This window comes from Pogona vitticeps, chromosome 6 (assembly GCF_051106095.1).
Source record: "Pogona vitticeps strain Pit_001003342236 chromosome 6, PviZW2.1, whole genome shotgun sequence".
Taxonomy (NCBI): Eukaryota; Metazoa; Chordata; class Lepidosauria; order Squamata; family Agamidae; genus Pogona; species Pogona vitticeps.
In genome coordinates, this window is record NC_135788.1 from 65,004,859 (window position 1) to 65,024,586 (window position 19,728).

At 39.1% G+C, this 19,728-nt stretch overlaps 1 protein-coding gene across 3 annotated transcripts in view; it reads right to left on the reverse strand.

Moving 5' to 3' along the window:
* The window catches only part of POU6F2 (POU class 6 homeobox 2), a 414,737-nt gene that overhangs the window by 175,288 nt on the left and 219,721 nt on the right, over positions 1-19,728 (reverse strand). For all 3 annotated transcript variants that reach the window (XM_073003768.2, XM_078377478.1, XM_073003767.2), the window contains one exon: positions 19,498-19,726. In XM_073003768.2, the coding sequence (XP_072859869.1) occupies positions 19,498-19,726 (229 nt within the window). The remainder of the gene's footprint in view (positions 1-19,497; positions 19,727-19,728) is intronic.

Here is a 19,728-nt window from a genome sequence, read left to right on the forward strand (position 1 = left end):
TAGAAAAGAAAGAACACTAGATATCATATTTCAAATATACATTAGTTATGGAAGCGCATGAATGACTTTTGAAAGAAAATCAGTTTGTGCTTTATGGACTATTTCAACGTTTTTGGTTATGTGGATCAGGAGAAGCTATGATATGCTTTAAAAGAAATCAGTGTGCCACCACATTTGATTTTTCTGATGTGTGTAACATGTATTCTGAACATGAAGCTATTATTAAAACAAACTATGGAAGAACAATATGGTCTCCTATTGCAAAACATCACAGATAAAGATGTATTCTGTCTTCTTACCTGTTCTGTTTATAGGTAGAACATATCATATGGAAAGTGGAATAGATCCAGATGAAGTATAAATGAAAACTGGAGAAAGAAACAAATAATTTAAGGTATGCAGCAGAATCCATGTTGCTGGCACTAAAGAGCAATGATCTGAAATGATTACTGTTGAAGCTGAAATAAGATAGAGCAAACACAGCATTATAACTGAATATTAAGAAGAAAAAAATAGTGACTTCATAAGATATTACATGATTCTAAGAAGGACAATGAAGAAAATGAATTAAGACTATCTACACAGATCAATCATTAGTCCAAGTGGAAAGCAAGAAATCAGAAGAAGTGTAAGACTTGGAAAAGTGGTCTTGAGGGACCTAGAGAAGATCCTTGAAGAGTTGAGGATGTTTCTTGGTAACCAAGATCAAGTCTATTCGATTTTGGTATTCCTACCTACTATGTACGGATGTGGAAGCTGGACAATGAAGAGAGCTGACAAGGAAAAAAAGAGCAATTCATCTGAAATATAGTCTTGAAGGAGAGCTTTGTGGATATCATGGATCACAAAAGAGACAAATACAGGTTTTAGATGCGATCAAGCCTGGACTCTCACTAGATGCTAAACTGACAGAACTGAGGCTATCTCGAGCAGATTATGAGAAGATAACACTCTCTGGAAAACCTAATCATGTCAGGAACAGTGGAAGGCAGTAGGAAGACCCACTATGAGATGGATTGTCTCAGTAAAAGAAGCTACAGCCTTGAGTGTGTGAGACCTGAACAGGGAAGTTCTGGACAGGAACGTTTTTGGAAGTCAGATATATAAGGTCAGTATATATCAAAGGTGATTTGATGAAATATAACACAGACATAGGTAGGCATAATATATATGAACACATTTGATCATCCTCTTAATCTTATGCCTCTGGAGAATGGCTGCCACCAACTTTAGTATGCCTAGTTCAAAGATAATGTGAAATTACAGCTTTTCACACTATATTCTTGTTGAATATGGGGCTTAGACCGTTCCCCTCCCTTTTGCTCCTCAATCATATACTGGAAGAGGAAAGACTGAAAGCCTTTGCCTTTTTCTTTTACATTAAACACAGCTTCCACTGATGACAAAACTCAAAGAACTCTGAGTTTTAAAGCTGTGTTTCAAGAACATGTCAGGATCTGAAATTCCATATTGACCCTAACTTGTTCTCACTGACTAGTTTAAATAAATTGTGGTTCCCTGGGTTCAGATATCAGGGACACTTCAAACTGAAAGTGGGAGCCCTTGGGTCTCTCTTCAGAGGCAAGAAAGAAGAGAAAAGCAGAGTCAGGAGGGTGCAGTCCAAGCTCATTGTGCTTGTTCCCATTAAGATTTCTCATTAGATGTGAAATGGACCACTGTATGTACATATCCGATGGGCAGATATTAATACAGTCTGCCATATCTAGAAAGAAGGAGATTTTTTTATTTACGGTCCAATGCACACTAACTTGAACACTGTTTCATTGAATGAATGAAATTTATCATTTTAACAGTTAAGGTCCAAAAAGCCTTCAGAAGAGACTACAAGAAAATTGTTTCCTCCCCATATACTATACATACCCAGACCTATAATGTGTACACCCTTATCAGGGTATGCCCCTGTGTGAAAAATTGTGATAAGTAGTGCTTTTTTAAAAAAAGTCTGATGAAGACCCTTATAGGATTAAAAGCTAGCTTATGCTTGTGATTTTTGAGTAGTTCAATAAAGATATCAACCCACCCACTCCTTCCCTTGCCTTCAAATGGCACTTAGATGGGGCTGCCAACAAATTGCCCTCCCTGGAGATACTCATCTGGCACACCCACACTATAGACAACTGAAAAAACTTTATTTTGATATTTTTAAGGACCACTGCATTTTAGACCTGCTATATAAACAGAACTATCATTTTTTCATTTTTGTTGTCAGCGCTTTAATTCCACCACACCATACCACCCAGTTTTTACACTGGAATATTTTTTTTTGGCCTTTTGATTTAATTTTTAGGATCCTAGAAATTCTACTATTAATTTCTTTCTGCATCTGTCAATCAGTCAAACTTTATTATGTTCAGATGGCCCATTCAAACTAAAGCAAGGTCCAAATGTTTGTGTTTAGGTGGCATATGCATTCTGTTAAAATATAAATGATCGTTTATAGGTCCTTTCCAATAGTTAAGACAAGTAGATAAACTAAGAGGACAATGTGTGTTAATATGTCATAATTATATTAAAATTCAAGCAAGCACACTGAAATCCATAACACGCTGTCATTTAAAATGCAAGAAAGAAATTCCTAAATATCTTCCATAAGACACTTGCCTTGCCGCATTTGTATACAGCCTGGAGTGTGCGTGTACTTTATCTTTGCCCCACTACTTCCCTCACAAGTGAGCTGTTTCCAGCTGGTTCTGCCATATTTATTTTCTTCAGGCTGCAATTTCATGCATGCGTACCTGGGAATGAATTCCACTGACCAGGACGGGCTTTATTTACAAGTAAACAAGGCAAAAGATTCTGATGTTAAATTCCCAGTCCTACCCGTGGTGATGCCTCTCCATATCCAGTGCTCATTTCTCTGCTGCATTTCACCAATCGGTGTATAAAATTTATTAACAACAGAATTCAAATGGACCAGAATCCCAACATCTTGAAGCACTGTGGAAGAGGAAGTCTAGCTTGGGGGAAGGCGATTGATGGAGGGGATGTCACTTTAAATAAGACTGAATGCTCATGACTTCTGTGTTAAGCTGGGCTGTTTGTTCTAATGCAATGTGTCAACACTGTCCACAGAAGTTGAATGAGGGAACATCCATCCAGCCTTGCTAGACAACATCCAGGTTCTGCTAAGATTGTTGTCCCAAATCCCAGGGTCTTTATGCATTGGACCCTTAAACACATATTCCTGAAGTGTTATGTGTGTAGAAAGATAATTGTGGATGAATTCCTCCTAGGATTTGACCAGTTTTGTGCCATGGCAATGGGTAGGCAAAGAAAAGAAAGGAATTCTGCTGGATTTGAGTTTTGTGTAAGCAGGATTTCTGCACAGCACTGTGAGGAAAAACACTCAAAGAATTCAAACATTTGTGAGGGTTAAGGATGCTTTGGAGCAACAGAACTCTGAACATTTTAAAACAGGAGTGGCAAAACTACGTCCAACTGGGAAAAATATGCATAAACATTTTTTACTTAGTAGTGGGAAATGGGTAAACTAAGTAAAATGAATTTTTTAAATGTATTCCTCAGATTGCAAAGTGTTTAAATAAATGTATGCAATAGGGGACAAAAGCACAAAAATACATACAGATTTCGGTGTAGGAAGAAAAAAACAATATATGATGAACTGATACGTCATTCAAGGACGATCCCCTTCCAAAAGTCATGTGACTCCTTTAACACTAACAAATTTATTTTCCTGTGTTCTTCTGTGAATTACAATCCACTTCCTCATCTTCATTCTAAACATACATTTCACCTAGTTTACACATTTTCCAATGCTAAGTAAAGAATATTTGTACTTTTTTTTTTTTTCAAATTCTACATATTTTTGCCATTCATCTGAGGAGACGGATTTTAATCCTTGGAAGGTCACACTTAAGATAAATATGTTAAGTTTCAAGCTGCCAGAAGTCTTTGCTTTCATTTCTTTTTGTTTCAAGGAATCAGATACACAACATTCAGTGAAACATGGATGGCGTGGGGAAGGAGGAAGGCATGATCTGATGAAACACAATGAAATTAAGATGGAGACAATTTCAGAACTTGAATAATTGGGCCCCTCGGCTCCTCCTTGTACAAAGATGCAGCTGTGTAACAGGCTTGAAAGATGAGGCACACTGACCCATTGCCAAGATCCAAATTAACAACCATCACAAGAATGTATTTTTATAACTATCAGATTTCTGAGCTGATTTTTATCTTAGCAAACTACTTCCTATCTTAGAATGATTTTAGTTCCTGTCAGGCAATGGTTGTCTTCCTGTCCTCAGCTTCTGTCTTTATCAAGTGACATGATGACACAGAACCAGGCACACGCCTTCTTGCCGGGTTCTGTGGTTTTATTTCCAGACGGAACACAATTAAGTGTTTTAGTAGCCCCATCTGCTAAAATCATGGCACACTCTGTTTCCACTTATTAAATATATATTTAACCTTTCTGGTGTCACTGAAAAGATTTACAGCATGACTGCAGTGCACTCTAAAGGCTTGGAATCAGAAGGTACATAAAAACAAGTCCATGCTATTTTTAAGCCTGTCATAACAGTGAGGAGGCTTACTTACGATGTCTGAACATCAGTGGATAGCATTCCAGTTTCTGATTAGGTATTCTAGGGAGGCGAAGAGAAATAGCAGGCACTAGAAAATGAAGGGGCTTTAAAAGTAAAGCAGTACATTACTGGATTAGTAAAACAACACAACACAGGTGAAATGGTTTTAACAGCTGGTTTTCATCTGATGCCACACCTAAACTGAACCGAAGGGCCAGAAGCATTGTATCCACTGACTGACACTTTCCACAAAAGATGGGTCATGATGGGAAAATAATTTATTATGTACCTCAGGTTTCCCTAATATACTGACAGAAGACTCTCTAACCCTGTGTCTTTTCTGAGAAAGCACAGCTGAGGGTCAAGGCAGATCCAAAGAGAAATACATGTTCCCAGTGATCAATGTATTTCCCTCCCACAATGGGATTTCTTGCAAGATGCACCAGCAATTGGACTTGCAGATTAATCTCATGTTTACTTTCCAATGACCAGTCACAAAAGAAAGCACACTAAATACAAATTGCATAGATTAAAGATATCATACCCTGTGACAGACAGGTATTTTTTATATCTGGGAACTGCAAAGGAAGATGGCAAACCTATCATCTAGTTGATGCTCATTTTTGCCACTGCATGAACAATGAACAATGCAGAGTATTTCTGTTGCAGTTCAGCCTGTGGAGGAAGGGGTTGAAGAACCCGCTGCATATGTTTCTGCTTGTCTGAGGGACAATAATTGAATTACAGTGGGGTCTCGACTTACGAACGGCTCGACATACAAACGTTTCGACTTACGAACCGCTCTCATAGGAATATATGGACTCGACTTACGAACTTAGATTCGAGTTACGAACTCTTTTTTCCCTTTTTTTTAAAGCTAAGTCATCTTAGGTTAAAAGGAAAAAAAGAAAAAAATATCCCCCTCTAGTGGCAGAAGGCGGAATAGCAGCTTCCCATCAGTTTCTATGGACGAAAAGAGCAGATACGGATTAAATGGTTTTCAATGCATTCCTATGGGAAATGCAGATTCGACTTAAGAACTTTTCGACCTGAGAACTGCCTTCCAATACGGATTAAGTTCGTAAGTCGAGACCCCACTGTATATAATGGGGGAAGGGTAGCCAGGGCTAGAACATGACTGGGGAGTGTGTGGACTTCCATACATTGTAGAACTACTAAGTGGCATCATTATCTTACCATGCTAGCTATACAGGCTAGAACTAATATGAGCTGCAATCCAACAACATGTGGATGGCCACATATTCTTCAGCTTTAGATTGGAGTGTATGAGGGGTACAGATGTGCACTGGAACCCACTTCTGTCCATGCTCCAAAAGGAGCACAAAGTTCAGAACCTAACCCACCCTGTGCCTTTCTGGGGCTCATGAAATCCAACTAGTGCTCTTCTGGATCTCCATGAAATAACCTATTCTTGTGAAGGAACATAAACATCTATCTTTTTGGATGAGCATGGTTTACACAATGTAATCTGAATTATTTCTAAAAGAATTGTTTTCTCATCTCTGGCCTGGATAGCACAACAAAAAGAGAGGTAGGAGTCAGCTATTATGAGTTTCAGCAGCAACACCATTGTACTAGCAAGGAAAAAGAAAATAATGGTGTGTGTGGTGGTGGTGGTGGGTAGAAGGGGAAATCCTAAAAAGAGTTTCTGCCCTACTGCAAAAATTCAGGAATTGATCTTTACACATATATGCACACTCTGTCCTAGTCATGTAAGGAAATATGCTACATGAACACAAGAGCCTCACATTGCACAATTGGTAAAAATTTAAATAAAACATATGGCGAGCAGATAACATGGCCTGTGGATCATACAAAGAGACCCCACCCCAGCACTTCAATGACTGGGAAGGTGTCTGCAGAAGGGGGCTCTGTCAGTCCCATTCTCCTTTAGCACCAACGCAGTACCTTTCCCCACTTTTACTTGTGTTAATCTTTTTTAATTTAACTTTTTAAACCTTACAAATTCTGGATTTACCATGAGGGATTTGTATGGGATGCCAATCCATTCTGTGAATGTCCCTGGGCTCTTTAATCCACCCTATAGTCACCATGAATACACACAAATAGCCCTGACTTGGTTAGTGCTTCGGTCTTCAGCTAAATATGATCCATTGGGACTGTCAGAAACTCACATAAGGCCATGGGCTGCCTAGGAGGGACCCATGGAAATTCATTTCCTCCCTATTGCCTATTCTCTTTAAAATACATTTCGTAATCACAGTCACAGTTCTCCAACTGTGACGCCAATTTATCTCCTAGCCAAAAGTTTTGTAGTATATTGGCTCCGCAGTACTGGAACCTTGTTTTTCCTGTGTTATTATGGCATAGTTGTTGATTGTCTACAGTGGTGGTTTTTCACTAATTATTATGTAAAATGGAGAGATTTATTTTAGTAAATATATAGTAAACAGGAAATGGGATTCCAATTCTTAATCACAGCCGAGAAATTCCCAGATACCTCAAAACCAGCATTGTCATTCTAGGCTTTACAGGCAAAAAAAAGTTACATTTTCTCACTCTAATCATGATGTTGCTTAGGAAATATCCTTCACAACTGGGTAGTGACAAATTTGTGAAGAAGGGGTGTATCAAGTACCTGAAACAGAAAAATGGAATTGCCCTATTGAGAAGCATGAAGCCAGATGCTGAGGGATGAAGAGCAAGGGATTCATGATGCTTATGCATCCTGCTTATAAGCTTCCTGGAAGGCTGTTTGGCCACAACTGGAAAGAGAATAACAGATTAGATGGAAGGCTTGATCCAGTTCAGCTGTGCTCTTGTTATACTGGTCACTTGGTTTTTATGCTTTTTGCCTCGTTTATTACACTGTGGGCTGACTTGATTTTTTTTTTTGTTTCTCTCCAGCATGTTTGTTGCATACTCTCTACGTGATATACAACTAGTAGCTCCATGCACAAACCTACAAAAGCAGGCTTGAGCTGACAGCAATGTCAAAGCATATTTTTACCTATCTTTGAAACTTGCATTTCCTTTTTCTCAGCTAAACCCTGAACTACTCAATAATCCCATGCCTATGATCTATAGTCCTATGAGGTTAAATAGTAACCCTTCCTTCCCCTTGTCCCTGAATCTGTAATGGTATGTTATGCGGAAGATACGGATGCATCAGATTGCAGCTGATTGAGTTATGTTAGTTAGCTTGCTGTACCGAAGAGGTAAACTAAACCTGAACCTTACTGCTGGTTGGGGTGGGTAGCAGTGATCGTGCTCTTTCAGCAAGCCCCTGTTAAGCAATCTACAGAATGACACTGATGGTTGCTTCAGAGGGAGTCACTTCCCCTCCAAGCTAGAGGTAATATGTCGGATAAGGAGTAGCCTGTAAAAACAAAAACAAAACAAAAAAAGGATTTCAAAAAAGAAAGAAAACCAGGGAGAATGATTAAGATAATTTTGTCTTCTATGTTACATACATCAAATACCCCAATGTCAGAATCTATTCCATTGTTCAAATACCTGACACAAACTTATATTTCTTATCCATGCAAGTGCCTCTTTCATTTGAAAAGTTGCCTACCTTTCAGGGTTTTATAATAAACTGGAAGTGAGTAACAGTGTGATATCAAAGGAAATAAAACTCCAGTTGCAATTGCTGCTGGGGTTTGCCTTCTGAATGTGGCTTCTACAATATTTCATCTGTGCTGACACCTTTCACTCTCAATTATTTGGCTGCTGTCAAAACAAATCAATCAAATTACAGTGCAGCATGTCTTCATGTTACCGTTCCATTGTACGTCGGATGCATTTGCTTTGAAATATATGGAAGTGTAATTTTTTTTACCTCTATTATTTATTTAATGCATGTTTCCCCTTGTGAGTTTACTCACAAGCATAGATTACTCAAATTAGCTCATGCCCAATTTTCAATATACATTCATATATGTAGGTATATGCATACATACTTTATATATGACTGAGACTGCTCCAAAATGGTAAAATAAGCAATATTGAAAATATTACCCACAAAAGAATCCTACAAAATATGGTATATCCATAGTAGCTACTGGCAGACAAATGGTGCAATGAAAAATGAATAAAAATATGAAAACCATTGAAAGAGGGTATGTACTCTAAATTTTATTATTTGAGATTTTAAAAATTTTGACAGCTGTCACTTACAATTAAGTTGGTTAAACTGGGAGACAGAAGACCATTTAGGGGAGATTTTATTGTGGCATTGTTCTCTCTCAATAATTCTCATTGGTATTTGTCTTTTGTATAAGTGAGTGATTATTTCTTAAAATTACATTTGCATAAATAACTTGAAATAAATGACCCAGGATTTTTTAAAAATGTAACATTCCTAAAAATAAACAAATATAGAAAATAGAACATTTTAACATGGCGCAGTATACTGTACTTTGTGTTTTTTTTGTCCCCCTACTTCCTACTGTAGGCATAATTTTGACAGTATGACTACAAGTCCATTTATAGATATACAGTTTTTTATCACTTTAGTTGTCATCACTTCTCCTGAAGGAACCATCTGTGGAAACTGTAGTTTGATAAAAGAAATTTCTTTTATTCAAATCCAAAGAAGTATTCAAATTTTTAAAATTGTGGGGGGTGGGGTGATTTCTGCAGGCTCAGGAGCCAATTCTCATCCCTGGGATCCTGCCATAGGCCAGTCACCCCTTCTTAGTATCTGTATCCTGATGACATTTGGTGGTAAAGCAGCAACTGAAAGCAGTCCACCCCCCTTTCCACAGATACCTATTTCTGTGGTAAGCAGAGGTACACAGGGACATTGGGCCCCACACAGTTCAACTGTCACATCACTCAAGTTTGTTAGGATGCCACTGGCAACTGCCACTAAAAATGTTTGGAGTGTATATATGCACACATGGCTGGTGGCCGCACACTGCCTGCACTGCTTGCGAAGGTTCATAGTTATTCCTCACTGAACTATGAATGGCAAGTCTTTCAAGGAAAGGGAGAGATATAAATGAATCTGAGATCTAGCGGTGCATATAGTAATTATACAAATGTTTTCAGTAATTATCAGGTAAAATCAAGGAAAACTCAATGCCACTTGATACTCGCTGTCAATGGAACTTAACCATGTTAATTTTTTTGTTTGGTGCAGTCCAGAGACAGAGGAGGTTGTAATATGCCCTGATTGGGGGGGGGGAGGGAAGCATCTCCACACCCCCACCCCAAGGCAGTAAGATCAGTATTTCCCTTATCTATCACACATTGGGCAATGCTTCTATCTCTTTATCTAGAGTCCTCAGAGTACCACACTCCAGTTGGCTCTTATGATCTGCAATGCAATTGGAATGTCACAGTGAAAAAAATCCAGTGTATTCTCTATGTGTTTTGATGTTACAGCAATAAAAGAAGCAAACTTAGTGGGTGAACGGAAGTGCAGTGGAGTTGTAATGGAGAGAAAAGACAAGAATAACTTACATGTAGAGCTGGAGAGCACACAACTCTTTACATGTCATTGTTTCCTCCTTTGAAAATGACTATAAATATCTCAGCTTCACTTCAATGTTCATGCAGCTGCAGGAGGCTATTATCCAATGACAACACTTTTTCCTGCCTTTCTCTCTCAGGGCTACACAGCTCAGGCCCTGCATTCAGGAGTCTTCTGTTCAGTGATCGCACCACTGCTTTGAAATATGCTGATATACATAAAGAAAAACATGCAAAAGCCTATTTGGCATTTTGAAGTGTGCTCTGTGCCATTTCTTTTAAACATCTCTAAGAAGCATATGGTAAATTTTGTAACCACTCCCAGTAATTCCTCTGAAGTATTGTTAGGCAGATCTTAGCCTAACAATCCTTCAGAGAAAATACTGGGAGTCTCAGAAGAATTACTAGCTATTAATTGACCTATTGGAAACTCTTAACTGCTTGCTAATTTGATGGTTCATTCTTAAACAGGCAGCCTGGACATCATTACGGTATTGTACAAAGTCAAAGAAATACAGCATACATCTTACCAGAAAAGATACTGAAAATTTCCTTATGTTTTCAATAGAGTTCTCAACTTGGTGAGAATGCCAGGTTTGCACAAAACTGCACAATTTCCAACTTATGTGAATTACTAAAAATCAAGATGAGCTTAGTTTTAAATTTGGACTGGGGAGATCTTTGAGGCAAAGCAGCAGCTGCCAACATGTATATATAAAAAAGGGAAGAATAACTGCTCCAGGAGCTTTGGGGTGGGGGAACCCTCTTCTCAGCATTTTCTAGATATATAGCCTAAAAGCTATGGAGAACTAAAAGACACTACTTATCCACAAGAATTGTGTTCAATTGTAGCCTGTTGGTTTCCAAAGATGATCATATCTTCATAATGGTAATGCTAGTTCAGTATGTGAAATTCTGCCCCCTCCTTCTCATGCACCAGTCCTCATGTTCACTATAATGTCCTCAACCAACTAGGTTCCTTATTAATCGAGAAGGCTCAGGCTATCTTGTTTTCCTTGTCTCTATGTATGTTTACGAATGGTACCTGGCTATATTGTTGCCTGAAATTGGGACCAAACCTCCCCTTAGGTCCAGTAAGATGGTTGTCTGAGGCAGAGATACTCCAAGTGGCAAATATGCTGCTCCCCTCCAACAAGGCCCTGGTATAGGTGACCTGTACACCTATGGTAGCTTCAGCCTCCATTTCCACTCCATATTTTTGTTAGAGTCTCTTCATCTCTTTCAATGCATGTGTAGGGGTGCCCCTACCTCCTCAGTCTCCTCCTTAATAAATGCTACAGATGCCACAGCTTCACACTTCTTCCTTCTATACATGGGTAAGTGACCACAGTCTCCTCTTTCTCATATTGTGGGTAAGGTGCGTGCATGTGGGGGTGCAGCTGCCACATCCTCTTTCTCTTGAGAAAGGAGGTTGAGGGATGCAGGCACTGTTGCTGTACAGGTAGTGGCTGCTGAGGAACCCTACTCTAGCCAGGACTGGGAGACCACTGCTACCACACCAGTGCTTTGCTTCCTCTTTCAAGTACAGGAGGATCTTGGGCCACCTTTGGCTGGAATCCAACACTATTGCATGTTCTTCAGCCCATATTTTGGCCAAAATGCACTTACTCTCCATTAGGTTGTTTTTACCTATGTGACTGAACGGGATGTGATTCCAACATTTGCACTTGCATTTCCATACGAGAATTACTTCTCAGCACAGCCTTTCTGCTTTTTCTTAGTCATTGCCATTCTTGTTTTGGTTATGTTAGTGCCATGTAGAAGTACCTGGGAATAAACTATTCCTCTAAGTGAAACATCATTTTGATTATTACTGACATTGGTGCTCATTAAAATACATAACTGAAACACTGTTTTTCTGTAGGCTCTGAAAGCTATTTCATGTAACTAGATGGGGAATACAAATGAATAGGGATGGTATCACTTTAGTTTAAAAGAGAATATTCTTTTGAGGGGGGAAAAGGGCTCTGGACTTCAGATCAGTAAGCAACTGAGGCTGGTACTCCATCTTTTTTTTAAATTTATCAAGCCTATTTCTTAAATTCCACAAACATCAAGAATTAAAAAGATACTCATGCAGCTTCTTGCAATTAAGATTACACATCACTTAACAATTGGGCTACATATATTGCTGCTTTCCTGCTGTTTTTAAGGGGGCAATTGAATCTCTAGGCAATTCAAGATTAAAGAAACCCTCTCTCTTTAGTGTTACAATATATGAATAAATATCAACCAAAAGATTCTAATGGTCGTCTTCCAGCTCCCAGTTATCTTCCTGCTTAATGCATGTCTTCAGCCACTCAAGGCTGCTTAAAATATAACCTGCTGTGCTCTTTTTTTAAATAAAAAAAGGAAACATAAAGACGTAACTTTTTCAGGGGAAAGTAGGTCTTCCTTTCAGCATAGGGATATTTCAGTACGAGAAGACAATTGATTCTTACTGATTTCTGTGTCTGCAGATGAAGCGGGATATTATTTCATTTAATTGACATTCCATGTGTTGCAGTGGAAATAACATTCTGAAGATTTAAGTTTTAAGGAACAAGAATTTTCCAGTTCTTGAAAGTATTTTGACATTTCTTCTGACACACAAGTGCCACTCAAGTGGTACGGCATCCTCATAACCTCTCAAACTCTGCTGACTGAAATTGGGCTTTATTGAGTATAGGGATAGGAATCTCACAGCTGCTTATTCTTGGCAGGACAATGGGAAAAACGCCTCTCTTTTCTCTGCACAGTCAGATTTTCTGTGCAGAACTTTTTCTGAAAAATCTCAGGACAATCTTGTGGGATTTCTTGCTAGCTTTGATTTTTTTTTTCTGGAAAAAAATGCCAAGCTGTGCAGGGTTGTTATATGTGTAGATTGGCATCCTTCCTTCAGAGGATTCATCTGGAAAAGGCACTAAGCTGCGCAGAATTCAGCATTTTCCAGTGCAGAACAGGTGAAAAGTGGGGTGGGGATGGGAAAAGAGGGAACAAGGCTAGGAAATCCCACTGACACCAAGGGGAGCCTTTGTGGGGTGTTCCAGCATGGGGACAAAAAGAGTTTCCCCCAGTACTCGTCACACTGCTTGTGCAGATATCTGGTCCACAATGTCACAGGCTGAAGAATAGCTATAATCCTTCCCTCCAGAAAATTAAAGTAGAACTGCTCAAGAGATGTGTGGATTGGCTTGATGTGATATGACTTATCTGGAAATGCCACTGTATGGTCAGAAAAGTAACAGCCTGCCTGTTTATATTAGCATCAGAGGAGAGCATAGATTATAGCAGAGGCCCATGAAAGCTGCACCCCAGTATGTCATCTGTATGGAGTGCAGAATATGGTGGCAACCCTAATTACGAGATGGTCACATTTCCCCATCGTATGCTTTTTATTTCTTTGATGCCTATAGATTTTATATCTGTTCTTAATGCACAAATTGTTCCATCAAACTGTACTATGTTTCCCCTTTTGTAGCTTGGATGCTAACAACAAATGGTAAGTAAAGGACACTCAAGGGTGGGGTCACATGATAATCACTCTCTCTCTCTCTCTCTCTCTCTCTCTCTCACACACACACACACACACACACACACACTGAAAGAGTGCATGAAGTTGATCACAGGTCTGAGTATGCCCTTCCCCAACTTGTTGCCACAACCTAAACCTCAAGGTATTTTGAACATATCAAAAAGGGGCTACTCTTGTACTGATGCAGTTGCTCAGAGTTCTTACACATCCATTTTGATATGGATGAGGGTTTTTTTGTATATACATTGGCTCACATACAGAGTACCTTCTGATTAATGGCAAAATGTATGACAGTTGTGGGATCTGGCTGCTGGGTGCATCAGCCATTGGAGTGGGGCTAGCCTCTATTGCCCTGTGAACTTCCCTGTACATCCTTTCAGTAGATATAGTCCCTCTATATTCAGCGAGGAATGCATGTCACACTTATTGGCCAGGGTGAGATTATGCACAGTGCACCATCTTGGAAGGTCTGCCAAGAAAATGGAGATGAAAGGAGCTGGTTTCTATTTTTCCAACAGCGTGAAAAAAAGAGAAACGACCCAGAAGTTTGAGTTTTTGAAGCTAGATAGTGAGAAACAATTTGGGGAGGAGCATTCTTGTTGCTTCTGCAGGACTGATGCTCTTTCAGGAGTATTAGTATCAGCTTATGTGGGTGTTTACTTCCTCTGCCTTGCTAAAATTTTATTTCTATAAATAAGCTGGAGGGGAAGCCCAAACAAAAGCCCCAAATCAAGTAACAGTTTCTAATAAAGGTTGTTTTGGATACTGGAGCACCCAACTGCTTGGAGAAATGTTGGTGGGGCAGGGCACAACATGGTGCATTAAGAGCTTGTGCTCCCTGACATCTTCCACGAGACATGCCCTGACATGCACACTATCATTTTTTGACATGTTAGGAGAAAGATAATTATTGTTAACCACCATAGAGGCTTCCTACTCCTTTGTAGAGAGCAAATATATTTTCCTACATTGTGGTCTAACTACTTAGAGGCAAAATGTGATTTCTGTAGAACTCCTCAGTTTAACAGTAAGTTGGAAATAGTTTCCCAACAAGATATAACTCTCTCACACAAGCCTCACTGAACAGAAGTTGCACAGAATCAGCACTAGATGGATTGTGCCGAACCTTTAGCCAAAGTGGTTCCTGTAAGACAGCCTTTACTGTAGCAGAATGAATTCATGACGTAAGAGGCGTATCAACTTATGTTTATTTATATACTATATTCACAGTAACCACAAGCTAGAACATTCTGGAGCCAAGGGACACACTTTTATAATGCCTGTCTCTTCATTAAGATTTCATCATCTACCTACACTAAAAAGCTTCCTCTTCTACTTTGTTATATCTGCTTTTACTCGGACTCTGTCCCTGCATTATTTTTTTAATCTTCAGTTCCCTACTTTACATGCACTTTCAAATTTTAAACAAGCAAAATTTGTGCATTAGTGTGCCCTTTTCATCTAAGATTTATGAATGACAGGTTCCTCGGTGCAACTTAATGGTATGAGAGGGAGACATTATTTTAAACATTAAAGTGAAAACCATTTGCAACTATGATAAGAGAGGTCTGTTGACATTAAAGTTTAAAGCCTGCACAAGGTAGAGGCGAGCTATTGAGCCAACAGGTGAGGGCACCATGCGTGCAGTTTGTAAGAGAGTTTGTTCAACACATTAGCTGTCTCCCCTTCTCAACGTTTCACAACCTGTAGTCTTTGGTGCATCAAACCGTCCATCAAGTCATCAGTAGAAACCAGAGTTTAATTGCTTAAAAAGTATTTAAAGTACTGTGCAGAGCATTCACTTAATAGAGGCTACCATTTTATTCTTGGAAATTTTCCCCAACATTTTATGTCAGCAAAATATATATTCAAAATGGAATGTTCCGAAGCTAAATTTGTTCTTTGCATTAGCCTTCCAATGTGTGTATGCGTGTGTTGCACAACATATGTTAGTGCATTATGTTGCACAAAAGAAAACATAAAACATTGAAAGGAATAATAAAGGATTGCGTCCAGAAGAGCTAATTCTCTCCCTTGAATTGTCTGGATTTGAGCAGCACGGTTTTGATTATACACAGATTCCCCCCCCCACAATAAATAAATATTTCAACAAACAAATAATTATTCAGTCAATAAATATGCAATAAATTCTGTGCCCCTGGCCACCCAAAACCCTATGACTTCAATACCAAAGGGTCAAAATGGTCTACTTGCCCCCAAACACAACATCTCAAATTCAGCCTCTAGAACCGGAAGTCATAAGGATCTTTAAGGTATGCATGGTACTGTATGAAAAATATTATTGATACTATGGAAGAAAACCCTGATAGAAATAACTGTTCTTTCTCTGCATGTATTAATTGACTTTTTAAAGCTTTGTAGTTATTTTGGGGGGCATACGAGTTATGCATGGATTTTGAACTACACAGGAATCTGGCACCCCTAATCTGTGAAATGTTGAAGGGAGAAGTACATTTGTCAACCTATAACTGTCATGCTCAAAACTGTACTCTGTGATTGGTTGTTGCTTCATAACCCAGTTCATTTTCCATGCAAAAAAGTGTATGTCATTAAAGAAGAACAAACATGGAGGCGTTTTTCTCTTTTAAAACCTTTTTTTAACTGTTAAACCTCCCACATTGCATTGCTTATTTACTTTACCATGAATTGTATTCAAGCATTCCCTTTCTCAAACAAGAAGAGGGGAAATGCCCTCCGTCCAAAAAAGAAGTGACATGTGGGATGCAACATCATATATCCAATTGGATTTTAGAACATGTCTGAACCAACTACAAATATATTTGATATAGCAATGGCTAGCATATTTTGCAGAATTTTGCAGAATTATGAGAATGTCATGATTCTTATGGAAAGAACACAAAACACAAATATGTTTCCCAAATACTCCATCTTTTTTTCCTCCTCACCCCCTCAAAAGCAAGTTTCTGGCCTCCAGCCAATAAATAAACACATGTAATCATGTTTAAAAATCTGAGGCAAAATCCTGCTATTATCCTGAAGGTGGATAAATGGGTGAACAGATTTTTAATAGTATGGTCAAAGCTTCTGCATAATTTCCACTCTTATGACCAACAAAACAAAGTAAATGATTTTACTTTGCAAAATAACTGCAAAGCAAAATTATGCAAAATAAAGGAAGACATTTCCAGTCTATTCAGTCTGCACAATTTCTACATTCTTGGTGCAGCAAGAATGGAAAGAAAAAACTGTAATAGCTTTACTCTCCCCTCAGTGCCTTTCACCATCATCCCTTCCCCACAAGTGATCAGATTCAGACTGGGGGAAGAAGGGCAAGGCTGAAGGCTAAGCACACCAGAGGGGCACATGGCTCCTTCTGTTCCTCTTTCTGTCTTTCTAAACAGAATTTTAAGTTTGTGTACATATGTGCATGGAGTACACGCACAGTGTGGATTATAATACAGAAATGAAGATATCTAATTTGAAAGAAACCCTGCCATATCCAGCTGTGTTCTTAGTCTTAGCCCAAAAATAAAAACCCACTTTTACAATAAAAAGACACAGCGAGTACTACAGAAAGAAACAGAGTATGCCTCAGAAGGCTTAAGGTGCTTCTTTTACCTGTAACCTATTATCTTCATGTCTGTCTTTTGAGAAAATCCTCAGAGCTCCATACCTTTTCCTAAGAAGACCACTATTACTTAATTCTGAAATAAATTCAACAACAGCTACAGTGTTCCTCACAACGAAAGTGTCTTCCCCTCCCCCACTGCTGTGATAAATCACAAATCCAGGAAAAATCAGAGCACTGGAAATCGACCAGCAGCCGGTGAGTCCCATCCAGTTCCTGATGAAATTTAATCTGGCCCCTGAGATATACTGAAGCAAGACCCCTCCTTTTGTACAAGGACCACACAATATTTTTCCTTCTTTTCTGACTGACTGCTCACAGTTTCATTTGTCAGGAAGAAAAGCAAAATAATATTATTTTTTAACAAGTAGGTTGATGGAAACAGAAATATTCCACACTTTAATACAACGTATCTTTGCTACACCTTGAATTCACCCTTATCTAAGATGCATACATTATAGAAATGTGTATAGGAAACTATGTCTGCATGCAATTGACACCATCTTTAACCCCAGGTAAAGTGGTTTTATCTGCCTAGCAAAATCTATTTCCAGTCACAATGACCCCTGATAATACAAGAGGTATCTACCTCTATGAGGATGGCACACTTGATTTCTCTAAAACTCAGAAAAGGTTTAGTAATGGCTAGTCTGACCAGTCAAGCTTAGAATGATGAGATTTATAATTTCTCTTGTGGGCAGAGTCTTGTGAAGCTGCTATACAACAAGACAGAGAGGATACTTCTGTTGCAAGAAGCACAGATGCCCTGAGAGGCAACTACAGGAGGAACTTCCCAACTATAGACAAGACTAAAAAACAGAAGCAGGGTGCAAGGAAGTTGGAATCTAGTAACTGGAACAGTAGATGGAGACACTGCAATGACGTATCTGAGAGATTAGTTGTGTGATGGTATTTAGGGTCCTTATTCACATCCAAGCATTGCACAATTTAAAGTTATGGATATATATGAAATATAGGTTAAACATTAAAAAAAACCAACTTATAATGTTAAAATAATTAGATTACGTTATCTCATCCATTTAAATTTAGGTTGTTGGCACACTTTATTTCTAGAGAAAGGGGTGGATAAGGAACAAAAGAAGCAAAGCACAGGCATGCCAAGGCCAGTAAGAAAACATGCTTGCATACTGCAAACAACACAGGGGGCACTTGGTTGTGCTTAACTCAGCCTGAGTGTGGCCTGGGCTCCCTGAAAATAGCTTAAAATGATAGATGTACACTGATAAAAGAACTTTAGATAAGGAATCCTTATGGTGGAGATATCCTGGACCTCTTCTCCTATGTGGGGAAAACAAATCTATGTCTGAGATATTATTAGATAGGCTATTGTTGGATTTCATTGCCTCTTTGGAAAGGACAGCGCCATGCTTTTATCTTAGGAATAGCTTTTCTAGTTCTGAAGATACCCATCATCAGCAAGCTAATGAGGAGTTTTTTATTCCATTGGAGTTAGACAAGCCTCTTCCTTTGCTCCTCTCTCTTCTGCAGCCTATTGAGCGGCCTGAAAACCAGATCTGGAGGGTCTCCCAGCCACTGCAACAGGTTTTAAGGTGCATGGAGGGGCTGTAGAAGGATAGGGGTAGTATTCCTCTCAGTAGCACTGGATTCTGATGGTTCAACAGCAGAATTCTTGTGGTGATTCCTGCCCCGTGTTTCCACCATCACTGTGACACTTTGACATACACTAAAAATATGCATATATGCCAGTTTTTAGGTTTTCTACTTTGGACACTTCGGCCTACTGTTACAGTTTTCCATTCTATGTTTTTGCACAGTACTATTTAGATAGTAGAACCAGTGTAGTAAAGAAATACAGGCAATATCTGTCAATTGGAGGACTAAAAATCAGGACAAGAGGAAAAAACATGCCCCACACTAATAACAAGGATTGGCTGTGACACAGACACGATGAGGGGAGATTCCTTCTGCTCCTGTCAGCAGCGACGCTGGCGACATTTACAGACATAATGAACGTAGGCAGGATGCGTGTGTTTCTTTTCCCAGAGCAGTACAGACACCAATCTGTTGAACTGATGACCAGTTCAATAGTACTCTTATTAAAATCACAGAGTCCTCCTCTTAGGTTAGGAATTTCTCACCCTAAACATGCAACATGTCTGCCAAAATTGGGCATGCAAACAGTAAGCAGGACCTAAACTCCCCTGACATTTAAAGCTATGAGAAGAAACATTAGATTTTACACAATTTTATAAGGTTTGAGAATGTTAGAGTAGTCTTTTGACTTACAAACAATACTGAGCTTAATATGGAACAAAACTAAATCAACCCTCAAAGTGCTTTACCTTGTAGATTTTGCAATGGCAAAGTCATAATGCCTCCTGCTGCAGCTGCTGCTACCAGCCCTTGAATGTTGGTGAGATTAGCGGTAGGCAAAGTCAGGACCAGTCCTTGTTGACCACCCAGTTGTCCAGCCATGTTGAATGGAATAAGGATAGGCTGGTTCAGTGCTGGAGTGCCTCCAGGCATCACCCCGGCTACAGCTGAGGCCAACTGCTGAGCCGTCAGAAGTGGCT